Source organism: Vanessa cardui, chromosome 16, assembly GCF_905220365.1.
Source record: "Vanessa cardui chromosome 16, ilVanCard2.1, whole genome shotgun sequence".
NCBI classification, from domain to species: domain Eukaryota; kingdom Metazoa; phylum Arthropoda; class Insecta; order Lepidoptera; family Nymphalidae; genus Vanessa; species Vanessa cardui.
In genome coordinates, this window is record NC_061138.1 from 1,601,260 (window position 1) to 1,615,541 (window position 14,282).

Consider the following 14,282-nt stretch of genomic DNA (forward strand, 5'->3'; position numbering starts at 1 on the left):
CTTCCGTACTACTTCCGTGTATCTAGTTATATTAGTTAAAAGAATGGTACTGAGACAATAGTTTCCTCTCTGTTAATTACATAAATTATGCCATACTACTTTCTCTGTCGCACAATTTCTTTCATTTCGTGGTCTTGTCGGTCATCGGAATAAAATAAATTCAATATTAAAATAAATATAAATAAGTAGTTACGAGTGAAATGTTACACCCTGGGCTTTATTAGTATTTCTTGAGTTGTGATTGCACTTTCGAAAGGCACATGACGGCATTTTGCGATTTTTTTTGGATTATAATTAGCGCATTAATTACAATGGATGACGTCTGACTGTCACTACGTATAAATGAACACTGATTGCGAATGAGTGAGCTGACTCATTTGAGTATTGACACATTTTATAGCGGTTATACTATGGCAGGGGCGCATCTAACGATTTAAATCTTTGGAGCCTACTCGAATGTAGAGTATTTTGAATACCCATAAATATTAAAAAGCTAAACCGTTATAACACATACATTTGTATTTATATTTTATTTTTTATGTTTCAATTATTTCCTGTTTAATTAGAACTTTATTAATCGCGATATTAGTACATTACCCTGTTTTATCAATAATACATAATGAAACGCGATCCCTATAAAGCTTAATAGTTGATAAATTAAAAATAACATTTTATCATTCCTTTTGCATACAATTGAACAAAGCGTACACACACATAAGTACATTATGATCCATTCTCTCTGTATGCTACCTAAAAAATAACTTAAAATGAAATCATCGATATTAATTAATATACGTTTCAAATAGTAAAACTAATCGAAAATAATAAAATTTGACATAGGCAATTTAAAAAAAAATTAATCATTGAAATATTACTGGGAGTAGATACGCCTGTAATAATATTATAACATTTTATGATTTCTGAATAGTTGATTCCCTTAAATTTTCACTTTTTTAAATTAATCAAGTATTATTTATATTTCAATTAATAACTGGCTGGCACAAATAAAAGCCATAACAAAAAAAAAAAAAACTGGTGGGGAAAACTATTCATATTATTAAGCATGTAAGCTATCGATAGAAAACGCCTATGACTAAGTATATCAGGTACTTATGTTACATTTATGTTTGTAAATATGTTTTAACTATAAAATAGGAACTACATATCGCCATTATCATCTGAATATCATCTTATTGTTATTGTATAGTAAGACTCAGGTATGATTATTGTAAGACACTTTCTAGGAAGCAACATTATTTCTGTATCCGTTACATAAATGAAATAATAAAACACATATATATTTTCCATACATTTAATCACTATCAAAACTTATTGTATTAACAATATATATACAAAATTAATTTAAATAAATTATAAATATACATAACTTGTTGAACAAAATTCATTAGTGCATCATTTAAAACTATATCGTAATGTTTTCATTTACAGAGAATACGGCAACAAGGATTTAAATCTAATTGGATATTATAGCATACAAATATAACACTTATACCCAGTAAGAGTCAAAGTTGTGTGTTAATAAATTATATGCAATATCCATCTAAAACAAAATATTTTGCAGTTTCGATGTTGCCATACTCGTAATTGTCGTTAATACTTCGTTTGCCAGCGAAAAAAATTGTAAAAAGTGTAAATAATATTTAAAATGTATAAGGTACTCAGTTAAGATGTCTAAATCGTTGAAAACGATTAAAAAAATGAAACTTTTCTATTATTATCTATCTATTAATCGTTTTATTTCTAGTTGTACTACAACATTGAACAATAAATTACAACTATTAACGACAGCAGCCTTATTCATACTAAAATATTTTTAAATAAATATGGCAATTTCTTAGCTGTCATAGAAAGTAGAATGTTTTATATGGCAATTTATTTATCCTGTACATTTCTCTAAATAAATATATTTTATATAAAACATTTTCAAAAATTCAATTTACATAATTGATATAATATATTTTGATAAAACTTATGTACTAACAATATCAGTATGTTCCCATTTTTGATGAGAAAAAATAATGTCTTTGTTTTTAAAAAGCTGCCATGAGCAATAATTACAGTTAAACATTTAATAAATTAACTATGTGTAGGCTAAGTTCTCATATCCTTAACACTAAAGTCGACGAATTAACAAATCCAGACGATTGAATCTTTGGTAAAAGAGCAGTAACTAAATTGCTTACGAAGCACACCAGATTGTGATTTGTGACACCAAAGACAACTAGAATTAGCCAACCATAGACTACCTAGTAACTCTTCGTACAAAAATACTTTATCAGTCTCTATGATTGTTTATTTCTTTCCATCGACATTTGTCTGTGTTTCTGGTTCCGCGCCCAACATGATTTGAATTTCATCGACACTCTTACCCTTCGTTTCTGGCACGATAAAGAATATGAAAACGAATCCCAACACCATGATGCCAGCAAACATCCAGAAGACTTGGCCGGAGCCGATAGCCGTGTTCAACGAATTGAAAGTACTCGTGACAGTGAAACTGAGAAGCCAGTTGAAGGTACCAGCAGTTGAACCGACGAACGATTTGATATCGATCAAGCACAATTCACCAGCCATCATCCAGGGGATCGGACCGAAACCAAGAGAAAACGAAATAATGAATAACGACAAAGAGAGCAACGGTAGCCAAGATATCGCTTCAACTATCGACGATTCCGCACCATGAGTGTCTTTCAAAAAGAAGAAAACGCCCAGAGCTGTAGAACACAAGCACATCACGAGAGCGGAGAAGAGAAGCAAGATACGTCTGCCTAGTTTATCGACCACAACACTGGAAACAAAAGTGGCAATGACTTGAATGACTCCGATTATGATTGTAGCAATCGGCGCTGGTATAGTCGCTCCGGCACTGGAGAAAATCGCTGATGTGTTGAAGATTACAGCGTTTATACCGGATAGTTGTTGGAACAACATAAGGGCGTAGCAAATAAGTAACGCTTTGAGAGCTGTTTTCTTTGTGATCGCTGACAGAAAAGACACTGGATTGCTCTTCGCTGCTTCAGCTTTATTTTGGAGATTGGCCAATTCACTGTCGACATCGTAATTCCTACCTCGGAGTCTGATAAGAGATTCTCTGGCTTCATCTAATTTACCTTTTACGACTAAATAGTTAGGACTTTCTGGCATAAAGAAGAATATCAATGCAAATATTACAGGAATCAGAGTACAGAGTAGGTTAAAGACAAAAACGCTCGTGTAACTGCCCACCGCATAAGCGAAGAGTATACCCACTGTTATCATCAGTTGGAAAAAGCTGCCTAAAGTTCCTCGTATCGAATCCTGTGCGATTTCACTGTTATATGCAGGAGCGGTGACACAAAAGGCACCACCAGCAACACCAGTAATAAACCTGCCCGCCATCAGAGTTCCAACATTTGGAGCAAAGGTTATAAGTAGCCAGCCTAAAGTGAATGGTAAGGATAGCAGCAGCATAGTCTTCTTTCTTCCTATGGCATCCATGATTAAACCAATAGGAAAACAAACGGCAGCAGCTCCAAGGTTTATTAAAGAAGATACCCAGTCACCTTGGGTGCTTGATACATCGAAATTATAGTCCGTACTGTTCTCCTGGGTTATCTTGAAGACGACAGGTGAAGACCAGCCGAGCATGGAACCAGCGGCCAGGGCACCAAGGGTGGCTGAAAAGTACCAAATATTTCTTTTAGAATCAGTTATCCTTTTTCCCGTCAATTAAAGAAGTTATGAAAACCATTATCTTCGATATTACATTCATACAAAATTAAAATAAATTAGAAGTTAACAAATGATAACAATTACAAATATGGCCGACAATGAGTTTTCAATTTTTTAATTGTTGTATATGTAAACATTTTTATCATTAACACATATAGAGAAAAACTCAACACATAACACCAGCCAGCAAATGCATATTTAGAAAGATAATTTCTAAATTTGACATCATGACTGCATTTTCATTTTCATTCACCATCCTCATCATTAGGTCATTTATGTAAGTTCACATCAGTTCACATTAGGCAATAATTTCTCTCACGCTAACCTGACCGGACCCATTCCACTACTAAATATTGAAATAACAAAACAACAACTTGAATTTACAATTTGTAAGAAATAAAATTAAAATATACCTGACAAAGCGGCAATATACTGTGGCAACTTTCTGCCATTGTCCCCTCTTGGCTCCACAAGCACCGACTGTGACACCCCCACATCGGCCATGGCTCCGTTATTTCCTGCCACCGGCTGAAAGGAGAAATATATGTCATTATTTTTATATTTCATGGCCTTTTATTGTAAACCAGTTGACAAAGGAAGTGTAAAAGGAACCTTCCTTCTTTGAATTAGAATACATCTATATCAAAGTAATTTACAGTTTATTTATAAAATAAATGTCTGAATCCTCTGAAACTTTCCTTATTTCATTATTTACATTTTCATTTGCAAATATAATATTAAAAATAACATGTTGATGAAGTAAAATGACACACAGTGAAAGTGTTAATGAGTTTAGATAAAATAGAGTCTATTTTATTTTAGATAAAAGTAAAATATTTTTTAAATAAAAGTACGTATGGAAGAGCTTGTACAAATTAGAACAGCTGAAGCTCAAATTAAAAAAAAAAGCGTTTTAAATATCGAATCAATTTTCATAGAATTCTTGACATAAAAAAAAATTGTAACTACATTGAAGTCAATGATAAAAATCTGCTGATCATAATGTAAAAATGATGTTAGAATAATTATTTACTTTTAAATATACCAACAAACCTCATCATAGTTTTGGCTCGAGCCAGGAATAGCGGGAATTAAGGGTTCAGTTTCTGAACTATCGTAGCGTTGACGCCGAAACAAACTTGAGCGCATTTTGGACGGAATAAGAACTGAACAGTTATAAAACAATATAAAACGTCACTACGACATCACTTTCCTACGTATTACTATTTTGTTTAACACAAACACGGCTTTAAAACAAGTTGTTGACGCAGCTGATTTTTATTTTGACATTCACAATGTCAAAGTGGCAATGTCACAATGTATCTGTCATTATTGAAGTTTTTCACAAGTGTTGCTTTATAATAAAAATAAATTCGTACTACATGTAGATTAAATCTATATCCATTTGAATAAATATTATGTAATAATTGGTCTATTATCTACATATATAATAAAACAAATACTAAATAAAATATTTTATACATATAACTTTAAAAGGTATTCGCTACACCTTATAATATTAAATAGCAATTTATGTATCATGCTATTCACAATATTGCTCATTTGTTTTTTAAAGTCTGGAAATAATTAGGAATATGTACAATATAAAGACAATAAACACTTTTTTGAGAATTTTCTTAGTCAAATTTATATGAATAGTCTAATGTTACATTTAAATATGTAGGTAACTGTATAGTTAAAGATAAAAATAATATTATACATTTTAAAAATGAATAAGGCTCATAAATGTTCGACTATAAAAAAAATAACGTTTATCTGTACGTATATAAATTCTGCTCAAACTTTATTCAACACATTTACAATTATTTATATTATAATAATTCATATTAGATATATTTTCTTTATAATAAAAAATACATAGACTACCTTTCCTTATTTTATTCGAAAACTTTATCATAATACTATTGTGACGAATGCATTTAACATTATTCAATTTTCCGACCTTGACTTTGACTTGATATGTTAACCAACCGCAGTGAAGTACGTACAATATTTAAGTTACACGGAATTTCAAACTCTAATATAAGTAAATAAAACTCATATTTATCTGGAGCGTTTTACTAAAGTTGACAACACCGTGTTATTTCACTATTCTCTGTAATAAGAATAGAAAACTATATACTTACTAAGTGTATCTGAGTATATTTTATGTTTGAAACAAGATTCATGCAGAAAATATACATAAAGTCGTAGACTTTATACGTTATATCTCGCTATTTCAGTGTGAGAAATACTAAAGGGCAAATTTACATATATATAGTATCGTTGGCCCGGTCAGAGAATATTCAAAGACATAGGTAACTATTTATAATGTCAACAGATTCAATTTTTTTTTCCATTACATGTTTTAAAATTATAAACAATTTTATAAAGTTTTGGGAAATGATTACTAAGTAAATATATGCGTGTTTTTCCTTCTGTTTCCAACCTTCCATCTATTATTTAACTGCTCACTTTTGTGCAATTTCGTAACGTTTATTTTTTTATATATTAGCATCTAAAAATATACATACAAATATAATTTAAGACTATCTTCTTCTCTAACTAAAATTATTTAAGTTGGGAGTTGTTTATGGTCCTCTTTGGAGACTGAAAATTAATAGAAAAAAATATTGTCAATGGTATAAAATTAAAAATTAACAAAATATTTATGTATTAAAAAATATAGTTATCAAAAATAAACAATGCCACATAACATAGGTATGTAATATGATTACTTTTCATTATTTAATCCTCTCAGATAAGATATTTGTATTGGATTAGGTATTATCAATTGAAGCATGTTTCAGTTTGAATAAACAGAATGAAATTTAGTTTAACAGATACGTTGAAAATATATTTTTAATCTGTTGCGAAATTTTATCAACTATTCATAAAGGTACGTTATTGTTATTTTATGAACTATTTTATAACAATGTTGTATAGATAGGTGGGATTAAGTTTACAACACTTTCATTGTTATCGGTTTATTAAAATTATTATACTATAGAAATAATAAAATGTAACACTTTATATTTTCCGATAAATATTAATTTTGTTCCCTCTATAAATATCTACATGCATTGACCAATGATGGACGGGGAGTGACATTCAAATTTTAGCTAACTAGAAAAAAATAAAAATAAATTCGAGGCAAAGGTTCCACAGTTCAGCCTAGTCATTGAACAAAAAAAAACAGATTTAAAACAATAAAAATAAAGATCGTATATTTCCTTTTTCAAAAAAAGTAAGGCAATTATACTTATTCATTAATTTATGATTTAAATAGAATTAATTTTAACAAGCAAGTACCTTATTGTATGGATACAAGCAATACATATTTTGGATTGTTATGTTCTGATTTTAACGGTCATCACTCACTGGGATAATAACAGACACAAGGGTCATTGCATTCTAGATATCTTGATTGGTCACGTTTAAGCGATGTATATATATTATGCAAGTAGGCTGTAGGCGCGTCTTCCTACCGTCAATATGAAGAAGAAAAAAAAAACAAAATACGTTACTATGGTTAATATATCAGTTCACGATTTTTTCGACAACGGTCTAACCGTGGTTAGAACGACTGAATTCATGTGCTTAATTTGTTTTTAAAATTCATGTCTTCAAATTTCACAGATATTCTGCCACACTTGTATTTCACTAACCCGCATTGGAACAGCGTGGTGCAATATGTTCCAAACCTTTTCCTCAAAGGGAGAGGAAGCCTTAGCCCTGTAGTGGGAAATTTACAGGCTGCTGTTGTTGTAATCTTGAAGTGTTTATTATAACATAATCGTCATTACTGATAAAACAGAAGTAAGTAAATATTTAAGTTATCACTTCACATTTTGCAGATTTTATTGTCTCGTCAACATACATTTTAGGAACAAATTCAACTAGTAAAACAAACTATACATTTTTGATGTTTATAGCACGAAAGCAAAACGGCCAATCGTCTTATGATGAGCTTTTTCCTGTACTCACAGATTATATCGTTTGCAAAATAAATAATTCCTTACACTGACAATAAACCGATAATTATGGGATCCAACTAAATGTCCCGCAGGTCTGTAATTGCAGTGGTTTTCCAGCTAGCTCGAAATATGTAAATACAGATCATGCTTAGCGGCAGAAAGGTTTTTTAAAATTTTATTTATTCTGCCACCAGTACGATATTATGATGTTTTATTATTAAAAACTACCCGTCTGTGTTTAACAATAAACACGGTGACCAATTAAAGAATATAGAAGTTTATGTCCTGTCAGCTAATAGTGAATTACACTAAATTGGGTTGTATAAAAATATGCAAATTTTGACGGCGATCTGTCAAAGGCCGGAGTATATTCATCTTAAGCAGATACCAACATTATCAATCATACTTATATTTTTATATCTGTAATAATATTATAAAGAGGTAAAATTTGTTTGTTTGTATGTATGTAGTAAATCCTGTATCCAATTCTAAAATAAAATACTGGGAAATAAGTACATTATTCCTGAATGCTATTGGGTTTAAACTAGGTTTTACAGGTTAAGGATAAATATGAAACATAACTCATTATGCTAAATATAGATTATATCTATAAAATATATATATTTTATTCAATGTGATAACACCGTTTCATTTCAAAATGTTATTCCAAGTTATCAAATATAATATACTTTATTCTTGGGTGACTTAACATCTACATAATATTTACGAAAATCATTTAGTTTGTTTGATTGTGACATTGTCTCAAACTCATTAAACAATCCAATTAACAATACATAGATGTGCCTCCGTTTACATTCCGCTGTGCAAATCACAATGCATTGTCCACCTTGTGATTTTATAGTTCGCTATATCTGACTAATTGACCATTGTTAATTGTGACATCAGTCTTAACGCTGCGGATGTTATGTTATATGATAAACTCTCAGTCATATTATGTGTGTGTGTGTGTGTTTTTTATGGTATAGGTTGGCGGACGAGCATAAAGGCCACGTGATGGTAAGTGGTCACCATCAACCATAGACAATGACTCTGTAAGAAATATTAACTATTCCATACACCGTCAATGTGCCACCAACCTTGGAAACTAAGATGTCATGTCCCTTATGCCTGTCGTTACACTGGCTTACCCTTCAAACCGGAACACAACAATACTGAGTACTGTTATTTGACGGTAGAATAACTGATGAGTGGGTGGTACCTACCCAGTTGGGCTTGTACAAGGCCCTACCACCAAGTAAAATTGTTGTAATCTAACTTTATCTCATGACTATGTAGTCCTATATATCAAAAACATATAAATTATTTTTATCGTGCCATATCTGTTTACCAAGATTTGAGTCTTCGATGATTTGACAAATCGCTTTGAGTGAATTAGAAGCAAGAATACAATTAATATTCAAACTTCATTAAATTAGTTTATAAATACATTAGAATTTCGAAGAAATATTAGACCGATAAAATTCTAGAAAGTACTTTTATTTTTCATATTTTATAAACATAGCATATTTGTCTAAAGTATTATTGTCTAAGTCTCTGTTCAGTCTCAGGTATGGAGCTAACATATATTTATTTTAGCGCGGAAGGGCAGGTACATATCAAACTCGTATTTGTGTAATTTATATGAATTGTTAGCATTTGTTATTGTATCGGTAGCAGCGCTGTTATTATCTAGACGTAATTTTTGAGGTTTCTTATTTCCATAATACGTTGAAAAAAGCGTATGTATAAAGTAATCACCCTTAAATATCCCACAGCTGCGCTTACCCACGTTGCTCCAATAAGGATCGGTGGATACAAGATACATGCGGTTCGGTGGATACAACTAGATTGATGATTTCTTCACCGCCGAAAACAGCACGAAAATAAGCACATGACAATTTAGTAACTTTTTTCTAGAACCCGCAGTCATCGACTAAGAGGGCGCTTTAACTACTATGCCATATCAGTTCAAAATACATACGTATATGCTTTTAGTATTAAAATTCTCAAGTAATTTTATTACAGCTAACTAATAAACTTCGTACGTGTAATGAATACATAATACTTTGTCTCCTGATGGCTACCGTTGAATTACTTGAGGTGAATTGAGAAAAACGGCTATGTACAGTCAGAGTAAGAAAACCTTCGTCAGTTTTCAAATTCATTCCTTTATCAAGTCTTAAGCACTTAGTACCTTTCGAACCTAAACATCGAATCATTGCGACGCAATATGTCATTCTCAATCAGTAAAGCAGATGATCGCTCGTACTGAGCACACGAATATAGATCTTAAGGTGACGAACCTTTTCTTACCCCGACTGTATCTATTCGCTAAATGTTGTTCATTAGTAAAGCTGTTCATATAAAGAAATTGCTGAAGTGGTTGACGTCAGTCACGAAGTAATAAATTATATTTATGTGCATTTGCATTATTATCTAAATCATGTTTGGTTCAAGTATAAATATAACAACGTGCTTTGTACAAGAATAACTTTTACCACTTTTATGAATACATTTGATCATCACGAAGAGTGTTGTTGCTAAATTAAGGATATGGGTTTGATTTGTTATTATGACTAAAAGTGTTTTAGTGTTATTTCTAAAAGTGTTTTTTTTTTATCTTATTTTATTTTGGACTTGTGTCCTATTTACGTAGGACGTCAGTTCCATAACTAGTGTCATAGATCTTGGATCTTTGTTGTGGAGATAACTCCTAACAAACCAACAAATATATTTAACCTCTTTATTGTTAATATAGATAATATATTTGATTTTGACTTTGATTTGACTTTGGTTGACATTTCAGAATAGGAATTATATTTATATAAATACATATATCAATTTTAAGTATGACTTTTGATCTTTTAATTTCAGTCCGTTTCTTAGAGAGTAATTCTATAATTATTCATACCATATTAAATCGGCATGATTGCTCCATAGACCGAGGGATGCTCATGAAGAGGTTAGCCGTCAAAAGACTCGTCGCCAAGGGCGGGTTCACAGGGAACAGCCCAAAAGCGATACCCGTATTCACTCGCGAACCGAACATTATACTTTTCACACATCAACAAAACAAATCCAAGTACTTATTCTGACACAATAAGTTAAAGTCCCGTTTCAAGAGCTGAACTTTAAAGTGATATGACATTCGTTATCGAATAACAATATTATCAGTGAAATTTTGACAAGATAAGTGTCGAATTTCATCTCAAGATTGTGTCTTCGAATGCGTTGTTAAGCTATTGTGAGTGTTATGACGTGGACATAAGTGCTAACGCGTTTTCAGATTGGAGATACGTTTCACAAGATTTCAATATTCGAAATCAAAATATTTATAAATAGAATACTTTTAAGTCACCAATTGGATTCATCGTTTTCAATAGTCGACCAATATTAGCCAATAAGGTTGAGTGTTTTATTATTACTCACGTTTATCTATGTATTTATTACATCTACTTACGAGTATATATGTACATCAAGTATATACTCGTAACAGGTTAAATTTGAAAGTAGGTATCAAAGTAATAAAATTAAGTTGTATATGATTTTATAGATCTATATTTGCATAATTGATACCTATTATATTTATCAGTATTATAGTAATATATTTTATACTCATTTGACGTTAAAGGTATACGGTAAACACGTTGTTTTTTTTTTAATTTTGTTGCAATAAAGTACAATTTTGATTATAATTTAAATTACTTACACTTTTATGGTACCAATTTCTGTTTTAAAAATGTATACTATAGGGTTGCAAAAAGGCAACATACGTAGTTTTATTTTCAACTAATAATCTGTAATATTGGCTTTGGCATTTGCAAAATTCGTAAAACCGATCACATCCGAATTAAGTACGTTATCCCATATCAATATATATTTCTTATGTGAATATGACCTTTATACAAACGTAATGACACGTTCGTAATACATATAAACACATTCGTAATTTAAATTTGGTTCGTTTAATAAAATCTGTGGTTTTAATTAGAGGTGGTTGTAGATTCTGTATAAAATTCCCTCAGTCTCACTTTTAAAATGTTTACAACCGAATTAAGGTTGATTGACGATACGACATTTTCATTCTATCTTATTCTTAACTTAACGCTCTTATTATGTGGTGAGATTCGAGTTTCTTCTTATATACTAGATCAACTTTAGTCAGATATACGATTAATCGAATTGACATTAGAACTACAAGCTAGAGGGCAAATAGATATGTTAGTACAATACAGTAACAATACTATCTATATTTATCTACAATGCCAAGTTTTATTATAGCAAGAGTGATATAAATTTACTCGATTCGATATAAATTGCAATTTATCATATCGCCTATCTATCGTGCATTTTTATGATCATAATCTGTGCAAGTATAAATGAAAATAAATAAAATTTTAACAAAAAGAAAAACCGACTTCAAACAAACCAGTATTTTAAAACAAATAAAAATGTACTAAAAAGTAATAAAAATAATTGCATATTTAATATATTTTTGAGAGTCCTCCTAGGTAAAATGAAATGAAAAATATTAGACTACTTAAAAGTCGATTTACGATTATATAACGTAGTTATAGTTATTGCTATACTTGGAGCCGGTGTCAGCCACAGGCATACGCTTCAACAATCAAAAGAAAGAAGCGATACGAGCCTCTTGATTGACCCAGTATAATATCGTATAAAAGGTAATTTGTAAAAAACATTTCTTAAAGTATTCTCGTATTGTTTTTTGATAAGTATAGTATAGGGTTTAATTGTTGTAATTTTAGAAGTTTGCAATGTGATGTCGTAAATAAACAAATTCTTTAGTATATTTAGTATCAGTATTGCACCCGTGAGAAGTCGGGGCGGGTCGCTAGTTGATTATATTATTCGATTATGACAATTACATGAACATAACCACGTTCCGGAAGGTGATTCAAATATCCAAGTAACCCATAAATAAAAGATTCGACCGAGTATTGCTAACGTGCTCCTCAGAATTGTTCCGTTCCTTCTCGTTCCCTTAATTTGTCATGGATCCTGTGCTCAGAACCTTACCAAACTTTCACCAAACTACCCTTAAAGTATATCCTTTATAATAAAAAAAGAGTCATCAAAATTGGTTTACGTGATTTTGAGTTATTCACCTATTTGTCACGCATATACATAATGCAAATTTAAGACTTATGTCGTTTTCATACAGATACCATCATCGGAAAAAAATAAAAAAAAAATGGGACCCCACGGGAAGCACTACCTTTCAAACAAAAAAAAAATTATCAAAATCGGTCCACCCAGTAAAAAGTTATGAGGTAACAAACATAAAAAAAAAAAAAAAATACAGACGAATTGATAACCTCCTCCTTTTTGAAGTCGGTTGAAAGTTTGGAACATATTCCACTACGCTGTTCCAAGGCGGATTGGTAGTATACACATGTGGCAGAATTTCTATGAAATTAGTCACATGCAGGCTTACTCACCATATTTTCCTTCACCACCGAGCACATATTTAGTATGAACACAAGTTAAATCATCGGGTAAGATGCACGCGTTCTAACCACTGGGCCATCTCGGCTCTGTGCATAAAATAGACTAAAAAAAGATTTTGTACTGTATCTTAGTAACTGATAATTATTTGGCTCACAATCCCTTTTAAAACTGCCGTGAAAGAGGCTAATCAAAAGCACTCTTAAATGTAATTAATAGTATTAGCAAAGATGAAAGATAAATGATATGACAATATTTTCTCTGCAGAAAGTGAAACTGTTACAAATACAACTTATCTAAGTTTCACTACTTAGCAGTTTATTAATTTTATCTAGATGATGCTAATTGTTAGCATTTAGCAAACACATTTTCATTTTTCATAAGGTTGATAGATATGATGATCCTTATTACTCTGCATCCTAATCCTAATAACTCTGCATTAGATAATTGCATTTGAAAATAATAAAACGTTACAGTGTGTATTGAGTCTACATGAATGCTTAAATTTATTTAGCATTTAATTAAAATAATTGAAAATAATAATGTATGGAAAGAAACTTGGGCGTGGACATAATGGCTATTGCTGATTTATTAGATAGGTTGAAAGATAAATAATTTTGATTGTTTTCATAGAACTTAATTAACAATATTAATTATTAATCGAGTTTGATTTCACATGTGATATTAGAGAATAGTTTAGTTCCATTGATTCGTTTGCCAAGATTATAAGATAAATGTAAAATTATAATAAGCGATAAATTGAATGAAATAAAGTTGATTTTTCACTGAAATATATACATAAACTAATATTCCAGAAGTCCTTGACATATAAACAACAAACAAATGCATAGAATAAGCCATTTTTGTACAATAATCGCATCAAAAGCCACCAGTACGAGTAGTTTAGAAGCCATACATTGCGATTTGTGGTGCACGGCTCGACTTTAATATTTATTCAAAGATACGGTGAAATATTAAAATTTAAAACACGATTACTTGATTACTCTATAAGGTCTATATAATCAGTTCCTCACTGTTTGACCTCATTCTATATCCGTTTCCGCGCGGACGTCTATGTTTTAACATGAAATAGGCAAATTTTAA

General features: G+C 30.9%; 1 protein-coding gene across 4 annotated transcripts in view; it reads right to left on the reverse strand.

Moving 5' to 3' along the window:
• Positions 1 to 1,305: 1,305 nt before the first annotated feature.
• Positions 1,306 to 14,282, reverse strand: part of LOC124536542 (facilitated trehalose transporter Tret1) — a 71,891-nt gene continuing 58,914 nt past the window's right edge. For 3 of the 4 annotated variants that reach the window (XM_047113113.1, XM_047113111.1, XM_047113114.1), the window contains exons 2-3: positions 4,146 to 4,260; positions 1,306 to 3,677 (exon numbers count right to left, since the gene is read on the reverse strand). In XM_047113113.1, the coding sequence (XP_046969069.1) occupies positions 2,314 to 3,677; positions 4,146 to 4,260 (1,479 nt within the window). In that variant the 3' untranslated portion in view covers positions 1,306 to 2,313. Of the gene's footprint in view, positions 3,678 to 4,145; positions 4,261 to 4,785; positions 5,201 to 14,282 lie in introns of those variants that run through there. The other variant, XM_047113110.1, reaches the window with a different exon arrangement.